Source organism: Ceratotherium simum, chromosome 16 (assembly GCF_057802395.1).
Source record: "Ceratotherium simum simum isolate JZ-2026a chromosome 16, ASM5780239v1, whole genome shotgun sequence".
In the NCBI taxonomy this organism is placed as follows: Eukaryota; Metazoa; Chordata; class Mammalia; order Perissodactyla; family Rhinocerotidae; genus Ceratotherium; species Ceratotherium simum.
In genome coordinates this window covers 27790132-27808973 of record NC_141915.1, presented here as the reverse complement: position 1 = coordinate 27808973, position 18842 = coordinate 27790132, and the positions used below count along the sequence as shown (strand labels likewise).

The 18842-nt window shown below is 37.8% G+C and overlaps 1 protein-coding gene across 1 annotated transcript in view; it reads left to right on the top strand.

Annotated features, from left to right (window-relative positions):
* Positions 1-732: 732 nt before the first annotated feature.
* The window catches only part of MED13 (mediator complex subunit 13), a 96878-nt gene continuing 78768 nt past the window's right edge, over positions 733-18842 (top strand). The window contains exons 1-3 of the mRNA XM_004434806.3: positions 733-1530; positions 3402-3636; positions 12299-12467. Of these exons, the coding sequence (XP_004434863.1) occupies positions 1465-1530; positions 3402-3636; positions 12299-12467 (470 nt within the window). The 5' untranslated portion in view covers positions 733-1464. The remainder of the gene's footprint in view (positions 1531-3401; positions 3637-12298; positions 12468-18842) is intronic.

The following is an 18842-nucleotide window of genomic DNA, read 5'->3' as shown; positions in this document are numbered from 1 at the left end:
GGGCACTTTACATGCACTGGTTCACTTACTCTTCACGATAACCACGTGAGGTAATGATGACACAGTAATAGATAACTCTTAACAATGCTTATCTGTGGCAGGCACTGGGCTATGTGCTTTATTTGTATTAACTCAATTATCACAACAACACTATGAGGAGGGGGTATGTTTTCCCCATTTTATAGATGAGGAAACTGAGACTCAAAGAGGTAAGTGACTAGCTCAAGTTTTGAACTCAGGCAGTGTGGCTCTAACTCCCAGGCTATTGACCACAAGGTTATATTGTTTCCTTTATGTTTCTTTCTTAATATCACAACTTTTAAGTGGCTGAGTCCTATCTCAGATCGTCCCAGGCCCAGGGGTTTGCGCTGTACCCCAGCGGCCTCGTGGAATAAATGAGAATGCCGTAGAATTTTTGCAACATTTTCTCTTCCAAAGAATTCAAGCTGATTTCCACGTAATTCTCCGATTTGTGATGTGAACCCTCTTGTACTGTAAATTCCCCGGCAAGGAGAAAGTTAGGGCCAAGGCCCCGATCGTCTTACACTGGCCGGAGCACCCAGCAGATGGCGCTATCTTAGCAGCCACCGGCGGGCTGCCCCGTCCCCGAGGCTCACCGCCTCTGCCGAAAGCTTCCCGGCCCTCCCTCACTCCCTTCTCTCTTCCCCTCCCCACGGAGCCCGGGCCCACGTGACCTCAAGGCGGCCAATGGGCGAGCAGAGAGGGCGAGCTGGTCCCTGTGGCCGCCATTAAAGCGAAGGGAAAACCCGTGAATTCGGATTAAAGGGGGAAAAACACCGCCCGCTGGGCCCACAAAATGGGGGAGACTACGGCGTCCGGGCGGTGAGGCCGCAGGAGCGCAGACGTTAGGCCAGCTTGGCCCAGGGACAACACGAAGACAGCCCGAGAATGGTCTGAGCCCGCAGACGCCGCCACCACCTCCGCCACTGAGGAGACTCTGGGCTTAAGGACATCGCCGCTGCCGCGCCGGGGGCCTGGGCTTCTCTCCGGCTTCTCGCCCTTCCCGCCCCTCTGCGGGCGCCTCCCGCCCCAGGAGAACCCTCCAGGGCTTGGGCTCTGCCCTTTCGGACTTGATTTTAATTATTTATTGTGTAATTTATTATTTTACTTGTGGAAGGGGCACACATCCCCTCTGTCCCCCAGAGAGGGACGAGCGTCCGCGGGCTCCGCGGCGGCCGCAGTCCGGCCCACGGGGCGAGCGCGGCGTGGCCCTCCCGCCTCCGGCCCTCGGCCCCGGGCGGCTGGGTGCCGGGCGGCGGGGGCTGCTCGCGGCGGGGGGGGGGTGGGTGGGGAGGGCGGGCGGCCCGGCGGCCTCCTCTTCCACCGCCCCCCCAACCACCACCCCCCCGCCCTCCCCGGTGTCTGTGTTTCTCTCTCTGGTCGGAGGCGGCGGTAATGGCGGATGGTGGGTTGTGGCGCCGGCGGCGGCTGCTGTGAGGGACGATGAGTTCCTCCTTCGTGCCGAACGGGGCCAGCCTGGAAGATTGTCACTGTAACCTCTTCTGCCTGGTGAGTGCCCGGGCCGCGGGCGGGGGCCGCGGCGAGCGGGGCCGTGGGGGAGGGGGCTGCGAGGTGCGCCCTGGGGCCGTGGGGGAGGGGGGCCGGGTCGGATCCAGATCCCGAGTCCCCGGGCTAGGCCCGGCCCGAGCCGGCGCCGCGGGAGCTCCGCACCGGCCCCGGGAGGCGCGTTCGCTCGCCCTCTGCCCTGGGCTCTGTTTTAGCGGTGTTGGCTTTTTTTCTTGTCTTGTTTCTGACTCTTTTTTCTCACCGTAGTCTTGTCTTCAACTTGGGGTCCTTATCTGGCAGGACGCTAACATTTCCTTCTGTTTCGTGCTTAACTGTTGCTTTTCTCCTTATTGACTTTGTATCCCTTCTTCACACTTTCTATTATTACCCGTTCTCCCACTGCCTTTCTGCCTCACTTTGGTAATTTGGGTTCCCCCAATAAACAGGACCCCGGAACTTATGCACTAAAACCTCTTTTCGTTTTACTTTTTTTTTTTTTTATATGAATCAAACAGAGGGTTGGTTTCTTTCTTGGATGACTTCAGATCTCTGTGTAAAAACCAGTAGATGCCGTTTCATATGTTTTCTCTTTAAACTTTGAAAACAGTTTGCCATTTTGACAATTTCTGGCCATCTTGCTTTTATTAGAACATTATGTTTGTGTGAGAGTGGAGCGGACTAATGGAGGAGGTGCTATGGTTTTGCACTAGATATTGCTATATTTGTCTGTTTTGCTTGCGTTTTTAGAATGTTTTGAGCAGGATGCTCCTCCTTTTATTGAAAAGTCTGGGGAAGCTGGCTATGGAGATGACAATTGTGTAGGTTGGCCCAGGTCTGGGAAGATCCAATTGTTAAGACTTTCAGAAGTACCAACTGTTGCAAATATTTAGTCCTCAGTTGGACAGTAGCTTAGCTTCATCAATGATTTAAAGTTTCGGTGACTTTCTTTTTTCATTTTCCCTGTGCTATGAGAAATACTGACAAGAGTGTGTGATAGGTAAGTGAATTGAGTGGGCGGAGCACAACTAGTTGGCAAGTGTAAACTGCCAGTCATGTATCAGCAGTTTCATTTTTGGCACCTTATGCTTTGCACCTTTTTTAAGTTAGATTAAAGAATTAGTGAATTCCCTCTGTCTAATTTCCTTCATGATGCTAAGTTGAGATCCTTAATTCCCTTTTTCCCTATAAGATGTTTTCTGTACAATGTCCATTAATCAACATCTCTTCAGATGTAGTAAGACATACAGCGGGTTTTACATTTCTGTGTTCTCCGACTCAAGTCTATTTTTGGCACTTTTGGGATCAGGTTCTTTGAAGATAGACTAGCACAGATCTGACAGTTCTTTGTGAACACCTATTTGACGTTTCCTAAAAGTGATATGTGGAGAGTTAACAAGAATTTTTTCCGTTATAGTTCAGATTTCTTTTCATTAGAGCCATGACTTCTATAAACATGGAATCATATCTTTAAAAATTAATTTTCTGTTACAAATTTGACACCAAGGAATAAGTGTGACCAATTAGAACAGAATTTAGGACAGAGAGGAAATGTCTTCTGTGTGTGCAGTATTCAAGTACACGTTTATATTTAAATTTTTAAGTTTTTTTTATTTCTCCTTGGGACATTTATTGACTTGCTATTCAGTGACACGTCAGTGTTAATTTTTTAACTGTTTTGTTTTCCTAAAATTTTTGGTTGTTAAATTATCAGAATTAATAAGCATTTTTTAAATTAGTCAATCTGTTTTCAATATCTTAAGCACATATTGAAAAATTGTAATGTCTTAATGAAATAAGGAATTTTAAGAGTGAGTAGTGTTGACTTTTTTGAGTGAATGTGCAATAATAAAAAAATCATGCTTTCTTTCCTTCAGGCTGACTTGACAGGAATTAAATGGAAAAGATACGTATGGCAAGGCCCAACTTCTGCCCCTATTCTGTTTGCGGTGACTGAGGAAGACCCCATTTTGAGCAGTTTTAGTCGCTGCCTTAAGGCAGATGTACTTGGTGTTTGGCGGCGAGATCAAAGACCTGGAAGAAGAGAATTGTGGATATTTTGGTGGGGTGAAGACCCCAATTTTGCTGACCTTATTCACCATGACTTATCAGGTGAAAGCAACTTATCATTTCTAATTAATGATATAGCAATGTTGTATACGTTACCCAAAAATCATTTGTATTACAAATTAAGATTTTTTTGGAGGAACACTCGTAGGTATGAAGCCAGATAAAAAGTCAGCTTCATGTTTTGTTTCGCTGTGGTTATTTATTTTACTTAAATTATCCGTATTATGGCAGACTTTTTAAGCCTTGAATAACTTTATTCTTCCACCACCCACCTTCCTCATGAATTTCTTGCAGTTAGGGCCCAAGGAAGGCATGTTACATTAACCTAAGGAAAATGGAATCGGGGAGCATCAAGTTCCTAACGCAGTCATATAATACTTTTGAAGCCAAGTGTAATTTACCTTTGAGTCATTTCTGCCACTGCCCTCTTCTGTATAAGTATGCAGACAATTGTAGGAGTATCTAGAAATGTATTGTAATTTTCTCATGTGTTTTTTTCAAGGCATGTAGTTATTTTTGTTACTGTTATTTGTGGTTGTTATTTTATTAACATATGAAGGCATATGTTAATTTTGTTATTCTTGGAAAGTGATTCTTTTATTTTAGATGCTGTTCTATCAAAGACTATCATTAACATGAGATGACTGCCAACTTGTTTAGCTTTTATAGGACACGGGGGTCGTAATCTAAAAAGTTACACAGAAGTAATTTTATTATGAGCAGATCACTAAGATTACTTCCATCTTATTTTCTTGACTTTTAGGAACCAAATGTTACTTTGGAAAGAGAAACTATAGCTCTTCATGTAATTACTGAAGTTTGTGTTTACTTTAGGCTGTAGGAGTCAACATTAACTGAATCTTTAATGATAGGAATGTAAATGATTGGTTATTTGCTGCAAGGTACCAAAGTTTAGCAAGATGTTTGATAATGATTCTTGACAGGTAAATTTAGGATTTTTAGATAACTAAAAAAGTGTTCTTATACATTATTTGAAATTGAGTACTCTGAAGTTTCTATTGTCCATTTGACCTATAGGACCTATTTTATTTTTGGATGTAATGTAATCCAGGTGGTTATCTCAAACAAGCACTTAGCAGGACCAACGTTTGTGCAGGAACGTGTGTGTTACCTGTGTTACATTTGTTTTGATAGTTGCTTTTTACCTACTAATGAACAAGCCCTTCACTGTTAATTCTTATTTTTGAAAGTGGTTTCAATTCCTTTATGATAAATGCTTTCCAGCTTTCCTAATAAGATCCCTGCTGGAGAGTCTAGCTCTTAGTACCAAGTGTGTAATGTAGTTCTAAATATGTGAAATGGTGACATATTGACATACATGTCAATATGTATATTGACATATGTATGATATATGGATATATGTTAGGATATATACAATTTGTTTATGGCATCAAGATGATGCTTTCTAATTTGTTGTGCCAAAAGCTGTGTGCCGGCTTTCTTTTTCTTTCATTGACTTGGGTATGCTAGAGTTATTTTAATCTTTATTTTAGCTGGTCATAAAAAGAACCTTACTAAAATGTTTGGAGACTGTTTTAATGTTGTTGATAAACTATCTATAAACTATAAATAAACTATAATTGTTGATAAACTATAATGCTGACTTGGGGATTTCAGTCTTTTTAATAAAGTTGGCAGAGCGTCTGAACAGACCATTTTTTCCCCCAGATTCCATGAAGTACGTTAAGTGGAATCAAAGATAATTTTAACAGTGTGTAGTATTAATTATCATCATAGGACTAATGTTTTGAAACTTAAAGCCTATTAAGTTGAATGTGAGCTGTTTTGATGTATATTAAAACACTGTGGATATTTTTTCTTCTAAGTTTCATGTTATGAATTAATATGTTTTCTCCTGAAACTGGGTTATAGTTTAAAAATTTATTCTCTAGTTTAACTTTTTTTAGCATGATTTAAAAAAGTGGTATATCTGTACTTTAAAATATTGATCTTGAATGTGAATGAAAGTGATTTTGGAAGATTAGATTTTAATTGTCAGATTTTTGCTGAATGCCATTGAATGGTAAATAACTTTTAAAAATTTATCAGAGTGAAAGCAATTGAAATTGTAAACCAAAATATATTAGGAGTAGTATGTAATCATGTTTACTGTTCTAAAGCCTGTCTTGTACTATTTTAAACAGTTTGTGTGGTCAGTAGTATTTATATAATATTTTAGCTTTTTTTTTAACCTGTCATTTTCTTTAGAATGTTTTTATTTAAATCAGACATATCTTAAGAATAATAAGGTCTTTTCAGATGGAGTATATTTGTCTTGCCCTTTTCTTTGCTCCAGGGACACCGTCTGCCTCCCTTTTGGGGTAATTAGTCTGCCTCTGTCTCTCTAGCTAACCCCTTTTTCATTTCTTCCCATCTGTGGCACTCTATTCCCTTCTTTTAAGCTCCCCTGAGAAGAGAGCAGCTGGACAGTAGGGGTGGCATCAGCTGCAGGAGGCAGTCCTGGGTTCCAAGTGGAGGTATAGCACTGAGAAAAGGGGAACCGGAAGGACCCAGGTGGTAACTAAAAAGCTGGTTAATTTAGTTTTGAGCTAGCTCTTCACAGGCAGTGTCCTTATGTTTGGTTCAGCACCACCACATCTTGTTGCTGAAATGTTTGTGATTATGCTGATAATATTGCCCATCTTAGTGGGAGAAGGAGAGAAGGCATTCCTTTTTGCAAAGATTAGAATTCTCAGTTTTTGTTGTTAACAAGTACTCAATAATAAAAAGTACAGAATTGCCTTTGGCCAACCCCTTATCTCCTTTGTGTCATCCACAGTGTATTTTTTAAAATAAACTTTTTATTTTAAAATAGTTCTGGATTTACATAAAAGTTACAAAGGTAGTATAGAGAGTTCTTGTATAACTCTCATCCAGTTTCTTTTATTGTTAACATTTTACATTAGAGTGGTACATTTTTCACAACTAGTGAACCAATATTGATACTTTAGTATTAAGTCCATACTTTATTTGGATTTCCTTTATTTTTACATAATGTCCTTTTTCTATCCTATGATCTCATCCAGGATACCACATTACGTTTAGTTATCATGTCTCCTTAGGCTCTTCTAGACTGTGACAGTTTTGCACACTTTCCTGGGTTTTGATGATCTTGATAGTTCTGAAGAATCTAGTCAGGTTCCATAGTGTGTTTTAAATTTCTGCCTGTCTCATATCATGTAGCACGTGTTTGAATCACCTTCCTTTCAAGTTTAGGTAATGTGTAGAAACAGAATGGAAACTTTTTTTGTTGCTAATTGGTAAAAATCTGTTATAGCAAACCAAATCTGATTTGACACATACTTTAAACCCTCAGTTACTTGTTTTGTAGCAGTAATCAGTACTGTTTAGTAATTTGCAAGGACTTGATTTTTGGGTCAGGATTTGTGCTAATGGGTATTGGCCTAAGTGTAACATTCCAGAAAGATATTTGTTCAAAATATTCCTTGAATCTGAAAGCCAAATTTTTTTTTTTTTTTAACTTTTTGCTGTACTCCCAGAGAATGGATAGTTGAATCAATTTTGATATGTTTTGATAGAAAAAGGATTAGGGAACAAAACTCTTCTCTGATTACAACTTTTTTAATTTTATTTTTTTAATTTAAACTTTGTAGTAGATCTTGTTTAGTGGTTGTGTGATAGAAGTGTAAAATCGGTAGTGGGAAAATATTAGCTTAATCCATTAACTCTGGTCAAAAGTCTTTGTAGTGGGTAGGACCAATTGCTTCTTTTAAGTGTACTGTTAGTTTGCTTCAAAGTAAAATTGTTTCATTTTCATTAGTGTGTCCTTGAAGGAGAAGAGTTTTCTGGGTATTTTTATTCTGTGCCTTAACCTTTTTGGAATTTTATTGCTGTCATCATTGGCTTTTAGTCTTCCCCTTAAAACAAAAATAAAAACAAAAAATACTCCCCTGAGGTTTGCATCCTAAAAAAATCATAGTAAGCTAGAATGTGATGAGACTCTTTGAGGAAACTGATACCTTGAGAACTAAAAAAACAGACGTAGTCAGGGCTAAAAATATTTGTTATTTTTCCTGGCTCCTATGGTCTGTTTATGGGATTTTAGTGACATGTCCATATACTTTCATTATACTGGAATTTCATCATAATACTGTCAATCTAAATGGACCATTGGTTAGTCTTAGAATTTAATTTTGGATTCTTTTATTGAAGGATATTAATTATAGTGAAATTTAACCTTAAGTGGCAGCTTAAACAGGATTGACAAATAGATAAACAACAGCCAAGTATAGGAATCTAGTGTCAGTCAAAGTAAAAAATTGTTGTGTGCTCCCGGTAGCCTGAAGAGAGTTAATTCATTTCTATCTTCTGTTCCATGATTTACTTGTGACCCAACTTTTTATATTGGCTAGTCTTCTGTGGACAGCCTTGTTTGCCATATTTCTTCTGTGTACTGTCCATTTTGAGCAAGAAAGTGTATCCTTTAAATCTTCAAAGATAATCATCAACATATTAGGCTGTTTTTAAACCAGAGTTTTTCAGATTTTGCCATAGATCAATGATGCTGCCAACTTAAGGCTCTCAGTAATATTTGTTGAATGAATGGCTTATGAATGGGCAGTTATTGTTCAAGACAAACCCTGAACTAGACATATAAACATTTCTCTTTATTCTTTAAGGAAATACATGGTATTTTCTACCATGATAATTTTTGACCCACTTATTATTCATTAGTGTATGTTGCATTTTAGTAGCTTGGCAGAGCTATTTAGGAAAAGATTCCTTTTTTACCAGCTTATCACTGGAGATATTTAAAGATGTCAGTTTTGAAAAAAATATTGAGTATGAATACTAGGTGTATCAGCTTTTTTGTTTTTAATTTTTTTCCCCACTCATGGAGAATTATTTTGATGACCTATCACATACTTTTGGCGTCACTATAATCTGTATCCTCAGAAAAAAATATTTTCTGGCAATCAAACTCAGCATTTGAACTTTTGCATTGTTTTCTTCAATAAATACTTTGTAAAATTTTTTCAAGTAATGATGATTAAGAGTTCTAATGCTAATAGTAACAGAAAAGTACTAAAAACACAGAATTGAAACTATTTTTTCTGGGGATACAGATACCAGAGGAGGAAAACGTTTATTTAAATACATTAAGCAGACTTTTTCCATTAGGTTATGGTTGATTAAGTTCAAAAGAGCTAGGTAAAGATTTGCCATGTGTTCCTCTCTCCCTCCTTTTCTTATTATAATGCTGGTGTTGAGATTCAAGGACTTGTTTTAATTAGTGTAAGAGGTGCATATCACTATGTCTTGGGTGGGTGCGTTATACCATTTCACTTTTCATATCTCTGAATACAACATGTTAGAGAAGTACTTTCATTATGGTTATTATAACACTAGGATATCAGAAGCTTGGCTCAGTAGGCTTCTTGTTTCTAAGTGACACCCTGCCCCCCGTCCACGTCCACCCCCCCCAAATCTTCAGGCTTTTCATTGAGTGTTATTAGGACTTATTATTTCCTCAGCAATGAAAAATGAAATTATGTTACTTGAGCGTAATGGTTGCTTATTACGCTTATTACGTTACGTGCTTAACACGCTTGCCACATAGGTGAAAATGTACTTCAGAGATTTGTTGGCTTTAGAAAACCCTAACAGGTGGTCTGTTCTTTGTTTTATGCATAACTCCCATTTAGTGTTAATGAGAATTGTGGGCATTTGAGGGTATAATGTAAAATGAGGATTAAGTTCACCTGAGTTTCTCTAGATAAAATTTAGAACAGTGAGGGAGAAATGCTTGAAAATTAATACTGATAAATTTTCTAAACTATATTTAGTATTCTTAAATCATTTAGCTACAAGTTTAACTGAAATAGATTTTTAAAATAAAACCATAAAATTTTCAGAATTTTATGTGAAAATTTATATAATTATATTACAGCTTTTACTATTCCAAAGATTTTTTTTTTATATATAATTTTATTTATTTTTTCCCCCAAAGCCCCAGTAGATATTTGTATGTCATTAGCTGCACTTCCTTCTAGTTGCTGTATGTGGGATGCGGCCTCAGCATGGCTGGAGAAGCAGTGCGTCGGTGCGCATCTGGGATCCGAACCTGGGCCGCCAGCAGGGGAGCTCGCGCACTTAACTGCTAAGCCACGGGGCTGGCCCCTATTCCAGAGATTTTTATGTTTACTCTTTTTGGGAAGAAGGCAAATTCACTCTGAATTCTTATGTGAATACATTTCTGATATTTGAAGTTTATAGTGATTGTACAACTTTGATATATGAGGGTAACTGTGTGTCTGGTATCTTCAATGCTTTAAGACAGTAGTTAGAAAAAAGATTTTGGTAAAGGCTATTTGTGTAGGACAAAAATGTTGCAACCATTGTGCTTCTTAGAAGGTAAGGATTTTTGAGGTAAGAGGCAATAAAAATAGAGTATACGAAATAGATTATAAATAAGTGAAGAACTGGGAGATATTCTCAGCATAATTCTCTTGGAATTAAGAACATGTATATTTTTAGTAGTCATAAGTCACATAATTTGAGGTAAAACCCTTAATGTAGCTATTTAATTTTGAAATGATAGAAGCTGATTAAGCTGAAAGCAGACTGATTGAGAAAGATTCATTTTTTTTCTCTCAGCAGTTCACAAATATGCTTGCAGTCTCCACCTTTAAGTAATTAAAGTGAAGTCACTATGTGCCACTTCTCTTTTCTCCTAGCCTACTCTTTTCTTTAATAAAGTGAAACTCATAAAGTTTTGGCTTTAAATGGAAGTAGATAAGGATGTCTGCAATATAATAGAATGTGAAGAACTTTTTCTATTTAATAGTAATGATTTAAAAATTATTTTACTCCAACTCCCAAGAATTGTCGTTTTCTAAAGCTTACCTCATTTTTTAAAATCTTACCTTTTTAGAAAAAACACAATTAGTTGATTTGAAAGACTTGACTATAATTAGGGAACACTTTAAAGAACAACATAAAATCAACATCAGTCTTTGTAGTGGCACAAATTTCTAGTGCACTTAAAGTCCACTGTCATGCTTTTTAGTTAATGTTTATTCTACCCATTTGTTGTGTGTTATGAATATAAACCATATGTCACTTAATACATGTCTCTACTTTTATTCAAAAACATCATAGTTGATTATTTTTCTGTGGGTGTAGTGTATATATTTTTAGTGTTGAATTAAAAAAGGTTTTGTCATTTATTTTTACTTACATTGAAAGAAGAGGGCTGGCCTGGTGGCGTAGCGGTTAAGTGCACACGCTCCGCTGCTGGTGGCCCGGGTTCGGATCCCGGGCGCACACTGACGCACCGCTTGTCAAGCCATGCTGTGGCGGCGTCCCATGTAAAGTAGAGGAAGATGGGCACGGGTGTTAGCCCAGAGCCAGTCTTCCTCAGCAAAAACGAGGATTGGCAGATGTTAGCTGAGGGCTGAGCTTCCTCACAAAAAAAAAAAAAAGAACTGTGTTTATAAAATGTTTATAAAGGTATATAAGCTATAGAAGAATACTAAAATATATTTGAAATAGCAATTTAAAATATGATAAAAATTAAAATGCTGAAGTAATATCTGTCATTTGTAGCAGGATTCATTGGATGCGTTATTATAGATATGAAATGGATAGAGTGAAAAATTTTTTTTTCTGAACTACGTCCAGACTTAAGATGACTATGTTAATGTTTGTTTGGTGAGTTAACTTGGAGTGGTTAATAGATTTGCTGGCAAAATTGAGGCTGAATAGTTAGTGAAGATAGCTGTAACTTTATATCAGAAGTGCCATTTAAAATTTGTCTTTAGGGGCTGGCCCGGTGGTGCAAGTGGTTAAGTGCGCGTGCTCTGCTGCTGCGGCCCGGGGTTTGCCGGTTCGGATCCCGGGCGCACACCGACGTACTGCTTGGCGAGCCATGCTGTGGTGGCGTCCCATATAAAGTGGAGGAAGATGGACATGGAAGTTAGCCCAGGGCCAGTCTTCCTCAGCAAAAAAAGAGGAGGATTGGCAGATGTTAGCATAGGGCTGATCTCCTCACACACACACAAAAATTAATAAATAAATAAAATTTGTCTTTAAATTTTTGAATTTTTCCTCCAAGTAGAGGATCCTATATTGAATAGTAATCATGGGAGTCATTTGGTTGAAATGAGACCTAAGGTGGCTGATAATGCATTGCTTGTTAGGCTCTGTGCCAAAAGCTTCCTTTTTATTCATCACTTATTTTTATAGTTGAGTCGTGGATTAGAATGCTGATGGACATAAAATGTGTTGAATTTAATTATTAACTGGCTGGTTCTTTTGGCAGGCTGAATGATTGGAGGAATTAGGACAAGTAACAAATGAGCCAGCTTAGAAATTGGTATCTTAGGTATAGAGTATGTTTAATATTTCCCAGCTTATTACATGTCCTTTTCATTGATACAGAAACCAAATCAGTGTTTTTGCAATATAGTGTTTTCTTTTTATACAGCAGGAAAGTAATTTTCAGGTAATTTAATAGAATACATGGCACTGAGGCATTTTATTCCTTATGGAGTAACTTTGAAATTTGATATTTTAATGTCTAGAAATATATCAAAGTGATTGTATCTCAATGTTATGAGGTGAAGTAGGGTTTATGAATTTAAATTTTAAACTGTAGCACTTGTTACTTGGCTCTGAGTAGGTAAAGTGCCACTACTTTTTTGTTTCATTTCTGTTGTAGAAGAGGAAGATGGAGTGTGGGAGAATGGACTTTCCTATGAATGCCGTACTCTGCTTTTCAAAGCAGTTCACAATCTATTGGAACGGTGTTTAATGAACCGGAACTTTGTACGTATTGGCAAGTGGTTTGTAAAGCCTTATGAAAAAGATGAAAAACCTATAAATAAAAGGTAAGCTATCTTATTTAAACTCTTACTTGATATTTCTTTAGGCTTGTTAATTTATGGCTTTATAGAAAATGTGGAATAAAATAAGCTAATATCATACAAACATTAACTTTGGCAAAGTACTATAAGTATTCAATTTTCTTTGACCACTTCACCATTTCTTTTACACAGTTTAAGGGTTTTCTTGCAGTGGAAGAGGTTGTGTGTCAGTACAGTGGCCTAAGTTTTGATTTAGGATGATAGAAAAAAACGTGGGATGAAAACAGAGGCTTATGCGTTGAAGTATGCTTTTTTAGTACTAGTGGGAATATATTCATGGTACTCTGTTAAAATTAAATAATATTAATCCTTGTTAAAGATAGTGATGTATAGTTATGTTTTGGGTTGTTAACCCTTCTCATTCCCAAAACTCTCATTTTACTTTAATTAAAGTAATTTAAATTTGTGTTTTTCTATATAAGACATGTTTACTCTTGGAGTGTTTATAATTTTCTTGAACTTTGAGTTAAGCAAATTTATGACACTAATGTGTAGAGTAGCTGCAGATGGAGGCATAGAAGACTTTGATCCCTTCTTTTCCTATGCAGGTTACTACGATTCTCTGTGATTTAAATAATATAAGGCACAATCTGTTACAAGATTCAGTCCCAAGCAGTTGTGGAGTTAGTGAGGCTTCAAGAGAGATGAAACAGTGGCAAGTAAGAACGGATGTGGGCGAAGAGAAAAATGAAGGAAATTTATTAGTTTTCCCTGAAAGATGTAAGAATAGGAAGTAAACATTTGGTTGTGATTGTAATCATTGTTGAGATGCCATCTTTTATGTCATATGTACATATCTTTTTTCATGTGCACCTGGAGTTTTTTCAAACTTCCTTTTTTAGTTTTAGTAGAATGGATGAGTAGATAAACCTGAACAAATCAAGGCTCTTTCATTTTTTCATTTTTCTCTTTGAAAATTAAAATAAACCTTTATTGTCAACAAAATAATTAGTTGTACAAGTTAGGAATGCATTCAGTTGCAAATGGCAGAAAACCTAACTACCTGGTTTATGTAGGAATTGTTTTTTCTCAGTAGCAGAGGAGTCTGGAGGTAGATAGTCCAGTACTGGTGCATCTCTTCAGTAATGTCATTATTTAGGACTCAGGTTCCCTGGAGTTTTCTGGTCTGTCATCTTTAGCCTCTGGCTTTTATCCTCATGGTCCCAGTGGGTGTAGCACCTCCAGATCTCACTCACAGTGGATTGTAAGGGGGAAGAGGAAGGAAGGGAGGAAGCGAAAAGGGGTGTCCCTTGCATCAGAAAGTAGATTCTTTTCTGGAAACTTTAGCTGGCATATTATTGGCTATACTGAGAGAAACAAGTATTTTTTCTGTGGGAACATTGCCACTGTGAACAAAATAAGGCTTCTGGTTAGTAAGAAGAAATGGAGAATAGATATTAGGTAGGCAATTAGAAGAAGGGGAAATAGATACCAGGTACGCAATTAGCAATGTTCACCATATACATTTATATAGTTTTAAGAAGTCAAATAGATTACCAAGATTTAAAATGAAAAGCTGCAATCCTGAGCCCCAACTACCAGATGTGCTCTTCAGAGGCAGTCCCTTTTAATTTACCTGCTTAAAATTTTAGAAGCAAGTAACATGTTTATTCTTTTTTTTTTATAATTTTATTTATTTATTTATTTTCCCCCAAAGCCCCAGTAGATAGTTGTATGTCATAGTTGCACATCCCTCTAGTCGCTGTATGTGGGACGCGGCCTCAGCGTGGCCAGAGAAGCGGTACGCGCCCGGGATCCGAACCCGGGCCGCCAGCGGCGGAGCGCGCACACTTAACCGCTAAGCCACGAGGCCAGCCCAACATGTTTATTGAGTTTCCAGTTATTTCAGTTATTCAGGATTGATCCGTTGATGGTTTAACTATGTTACCTCCCCCCAACTCCCATCCCCCCCTTGCCTTCCCCTGGTGTATATGGAGGGGGTTTCACACAGAAGTAGAGGTAAATGAATGTGTTCAATCAGCCATGTAAGATACTGGATGTATCTTTATTTCTCTTTATGAAAGAAACTTTTTTAATGGGCTGTTATTAATGGAAAATAGAACTTTTCATATTGGAGATTTCCATGAATCCAACAGATTCTACTTGTTATTTAACCATGTGTTTTTCCATGGGCTGACCCATTTAGAAGGGGAGCTGAATTTAAATCGTGTTTTTGTTGGTGGAGTGGTACCAGAAATAGTATATGCTCTTGTGAATTGCTCTTGAAGCGTAGTTGTGGTACAAAACTGACTTTATCCAGGAAAGATAAATGCTGGTTCTCAAATCTTTTTTCATAGCAGCTTACCTGCCACCTCTCCTCCCTTTAGAAAAGCAAGTAGAAAAAATCAAGCAGATAAGTCTCTCAATTTCTTTCTTTTTTTTTTTTTTTTGTGAGGAAGATCAGCCCTGAGCTAACATCCATGCTAATCCTCTTCTCTTTGCTGAGGAAGACCGGCACTGAGCCAACATCCACTACCAATCCTCTTCCTCTTTTTTTTTCCCCAAAGCCCCAGTAGATAGCTGCATGTCGTAGTTGCACATCCTTCCAGTCGCTGCATGTGGGACTCGGCCTCGGCATGTCCAGAGAAGCGGTGCGTCGGTGCGCGCCCAGGATCCGAACCCGGGCTGCCAGCAGCGGAGTGTGTGCACCCAACCGCCAACCCACGGGGCCGGCCCTCTGAATTTCTTTTAATTATGATTTGCGACTACCTACTTTTCCATTGAATTCAATGGAATGATATTGGGAAGGTAGATAGATTGGATTATAAATTAATGCATTTCTAGCCCATTATGAATCTAACCCATTAAGGAACATCATATACTATTTTTGTTTACTGGTCGATTCACTTTTTGTTAAACTTGTATAAACATTCTTAAAAGGAATTAACATAGTTGTCAAGGAAGAAAATTTGTGCTGTGAAACCGGTTTGATTTGAACAAAAGAGAAAATAATATTCCTGACCTTTTTCTTATTTTCTTCTTCCTCCATTTTTTCCCCTCTGAAGTATAGATTCTCATCTTCTAATAATCCGGACTTCCATGTAGTTAATTTTCTGGTTAACTGTGGCAGTCTTGAGGGACTGAAAGAGAGGAAATAGAATTAAATGTAGTGGTACAGCTAGGTTAGCTGTAAAGAACCCATCAACTATAAGGGTAATTAACCACTGAAACAAACTTAACAAGAAATTTAAAAGAAGTACCAGTCTTCAGATATTTAGTTAAAAGAATGACTAATATTTTGTCTTGAGCAGTTTAGGTGTTTTCCTACACTGCAGGGGACTGGATCAGATGACAGTCACTGTGTTTGCTAGTAAAACCACAGGGAGATGGGCTGTACCTATGTAAGTCATGTACCAATGACTTACTGTAGGTTTTAAATATTCTCCTAGTAAAAGATGTTACGAACTTGTGATGTTTGAGAGCACATTTGAATCAGATTATTTTGAAGAACTATCTTAAGTTTGTGTTTGGTTAAGCTTTTTGTAATGTTGAATCTATTATAGCAATTTAGCTGAATGGTCAGTTAAATTTTGTATATTTATTTAGGAAGAGTTTAAATGCTTCTAGGAAGGTACACAGGGTAGAAAGATACTAGTAATGAATTTTTTTTTAAGACAGCTAGTCCAGTATCTTACAGTATGTATTGACATAAGAGGTCTGCTAACTAAGTGGCAATTGAGATTGTATAGGAGGGAAATAAGTTAATTGGGAACATGTTTGGTTTTAATATTTATTTTAATTTTATGCCATTCGCTCCACTACAGATGTAGCCATATAATTAATTTCTGTGGAAACAGTGTATTGCTCAGTTGGTAAATCTGATTTGAGATTTTTACTCTGCTTTGTAAAATAGTTGTCTTTAACCTCAATTTTAAAAGGCAATATAGGATATAGATAGATGGATAGATACAATAGAATAAATAAATCCTTGCTGGATATAACATAAAGAAGATAGGTTCAAATGTCTGGTTCCATATGTTCTAACCCCTTGTTTGGGGTCCTGAAATTAAGGCTTAAGTATTAGCAAAGAACCTGATCCACAGAGATTTTTCGTCTTGGGATGAAACAGGCAAAGTTCACAGGAAGGAGAGGAGCACTTCCCCAAGTATTTGTACAGAATTAGTTGTAACTAGAATATTAGGGAAAAATAAGGAAATTTAATGTTTTTTGTTTTTCTTGTAGAGAAGTTTTAGAACTGTGCTGTTCAGTATAGTAGCCACCAGCCACATGTGGCTATTTAAATTTTAATTAATTGAAAAAAATAAAATTAAAAATTCACATTGTAGTTTTTTTTTATTTTTATTTTTTGTGAGGAAGATGGGCCCTGAGCTAACATCTGATGCCAGTCCTCCTCTTTTTTGCTGAGGAAGATTGGCCCTGGGCTGACATCCATGCCCATGTTCCTCTACTTTACATGGGACGCCACCACAGCATGGCTTGGCAAGCGGTGCAGTGGTGCACGCACGGGATCTGAACCTGCAAACCCTGGGCCACCAAAGCGGAGTGCGTGCACTTAACTGCTGCGCCACTGGGCCGGCCCCCACATTGTAGTTTTAATTCACAAAATTAAACAACAATAACAAACAAACACATAGATAGAAGAATAGACTGGTATTTATCAGAGGGGGAGGAGGGTGGTGGGAGAGTGAAAAAGGTTAAGGGGCACATTTGTATGGTGACAGATGGCAGCTAGACTTCTGGTGGTGAACATGATGTAGTCTATACAGAAGTCGAAATATAATGATGCATACCTGACACTTATATAATGTTATAAACCATGTTACCTGAATAAAAAAGCAAATTAAAAAAAATTCAGTTCCTCATTTGCACAAGCCACATTTCAAGTACTCATATGACTAGTGGCTATTGTATTGGGTAGTGTAGATGTAGAGTATTTCCATCATTGCAGAAAGTTCTTTTGGGTGGTGTTGCTTATACCAGAGCATTTACGCTTATAATTGATATTTTAGGAGCTTCACTAAAGGAGTTAGTCAAGGTTGTTTTTGTTTTTAAGTCAGTAGATGAAAGAATATACTTAAAATTTTAATCATAAGGCTATGTCTGTCTTCTGCCACACCTGTGGCTTTTACACGGTCCCTTTATCTCCAACATTTAATTAAATATAAGCACCACAAGATTTAAGTCTCCTCTGGAGAAATATTAGTAGCCATTTTATATAGCTTTAGGATGTCCTTTGGTTGGGTTTCTTAACACCTCTGAAAACACGAACTTCTAGGGAAGCTAAGAGCTATCACTATTAAATTTTCTAAGGACTCATTTCCTCTCCTTGTTTTCTAAGGTAGCACTGTCCAATAGAAATATAATGTGAGTCACATGTAATTTTAAATCTTCTAGTAGACACATTTAAAAAAGTGAAAAACAACCCAGGTGAAATTAATTTTAATAATAGATTTTATTAAACCAGGGTATTCAAAATATCATTTCAGCATTAATTAAATATGCAGAAGGTATTAATGAGGTATTTTACTTTTTTTTTTCCTCTAAGTCTTTAAAATCTAATATGTATTCTATGATTAGAGTACATCTCAATTTGGACTGGCCACATTTCAAGTGCTCAATAATTACATGTGTATATTGGCTACTGCATTAACAGCACAGTTCTAAGGCTTTATGCCCAGCTGAGCTTGGTAGTGTTTTTTTGATAAAAGATATCTTGTATCTGGTCTGTGAACCCTCTTAAAATTGTATGTTAAATTGTGAGTGTGCTCTAGAATCTCTCTGGTCTGTGAACCCTCTTAAAATTGTATGTTAAATTGTGAGTGTGCTCTAGAATCTCAAAGGTAGGGGAAACCTTCACCTTATGTGAAGGTACCCACTATTTCCCAAGTTTGGCATGGTTACTGTCTTTTTTTCCCTCCCTGCAACCTGTCTATGCTGATCTGTCATTAATGTCTGTCATCAAGATTATTTTATGCATTCTGTTTCTGAAATCTTAAGTGATGATATAATAGTACTTAGGACCCATGAAATTTCTCTATGATGCCTGAGTCATTAGGATTTGCATGGTCAGTTTTCCATATTTTCATGCTTTCCAGAAGCATTTATGAGAAAAATTAAGTCCTAAGAAAGATTTCTCTCTCTTTTTTTCTTCCCCGTTAAGCTTTTCTTACTTAATTTTTACTAAGATTCTTACTACTGACTCATGCAAATGTGTCTTTTTGAACTATTGGTTTCAGATATGAATGATGATAAAGACATTTTTTTCTGAAGGGAATGAGGGGAGTGAGAAACTTTTGCCTAAGCAAAACTGGCCAGGCAGGGCCGGCCCCGTGGCTTAGCGGTTAAGTGCGCGCGCTCCGCTACTGGCGGCCCAGGTTC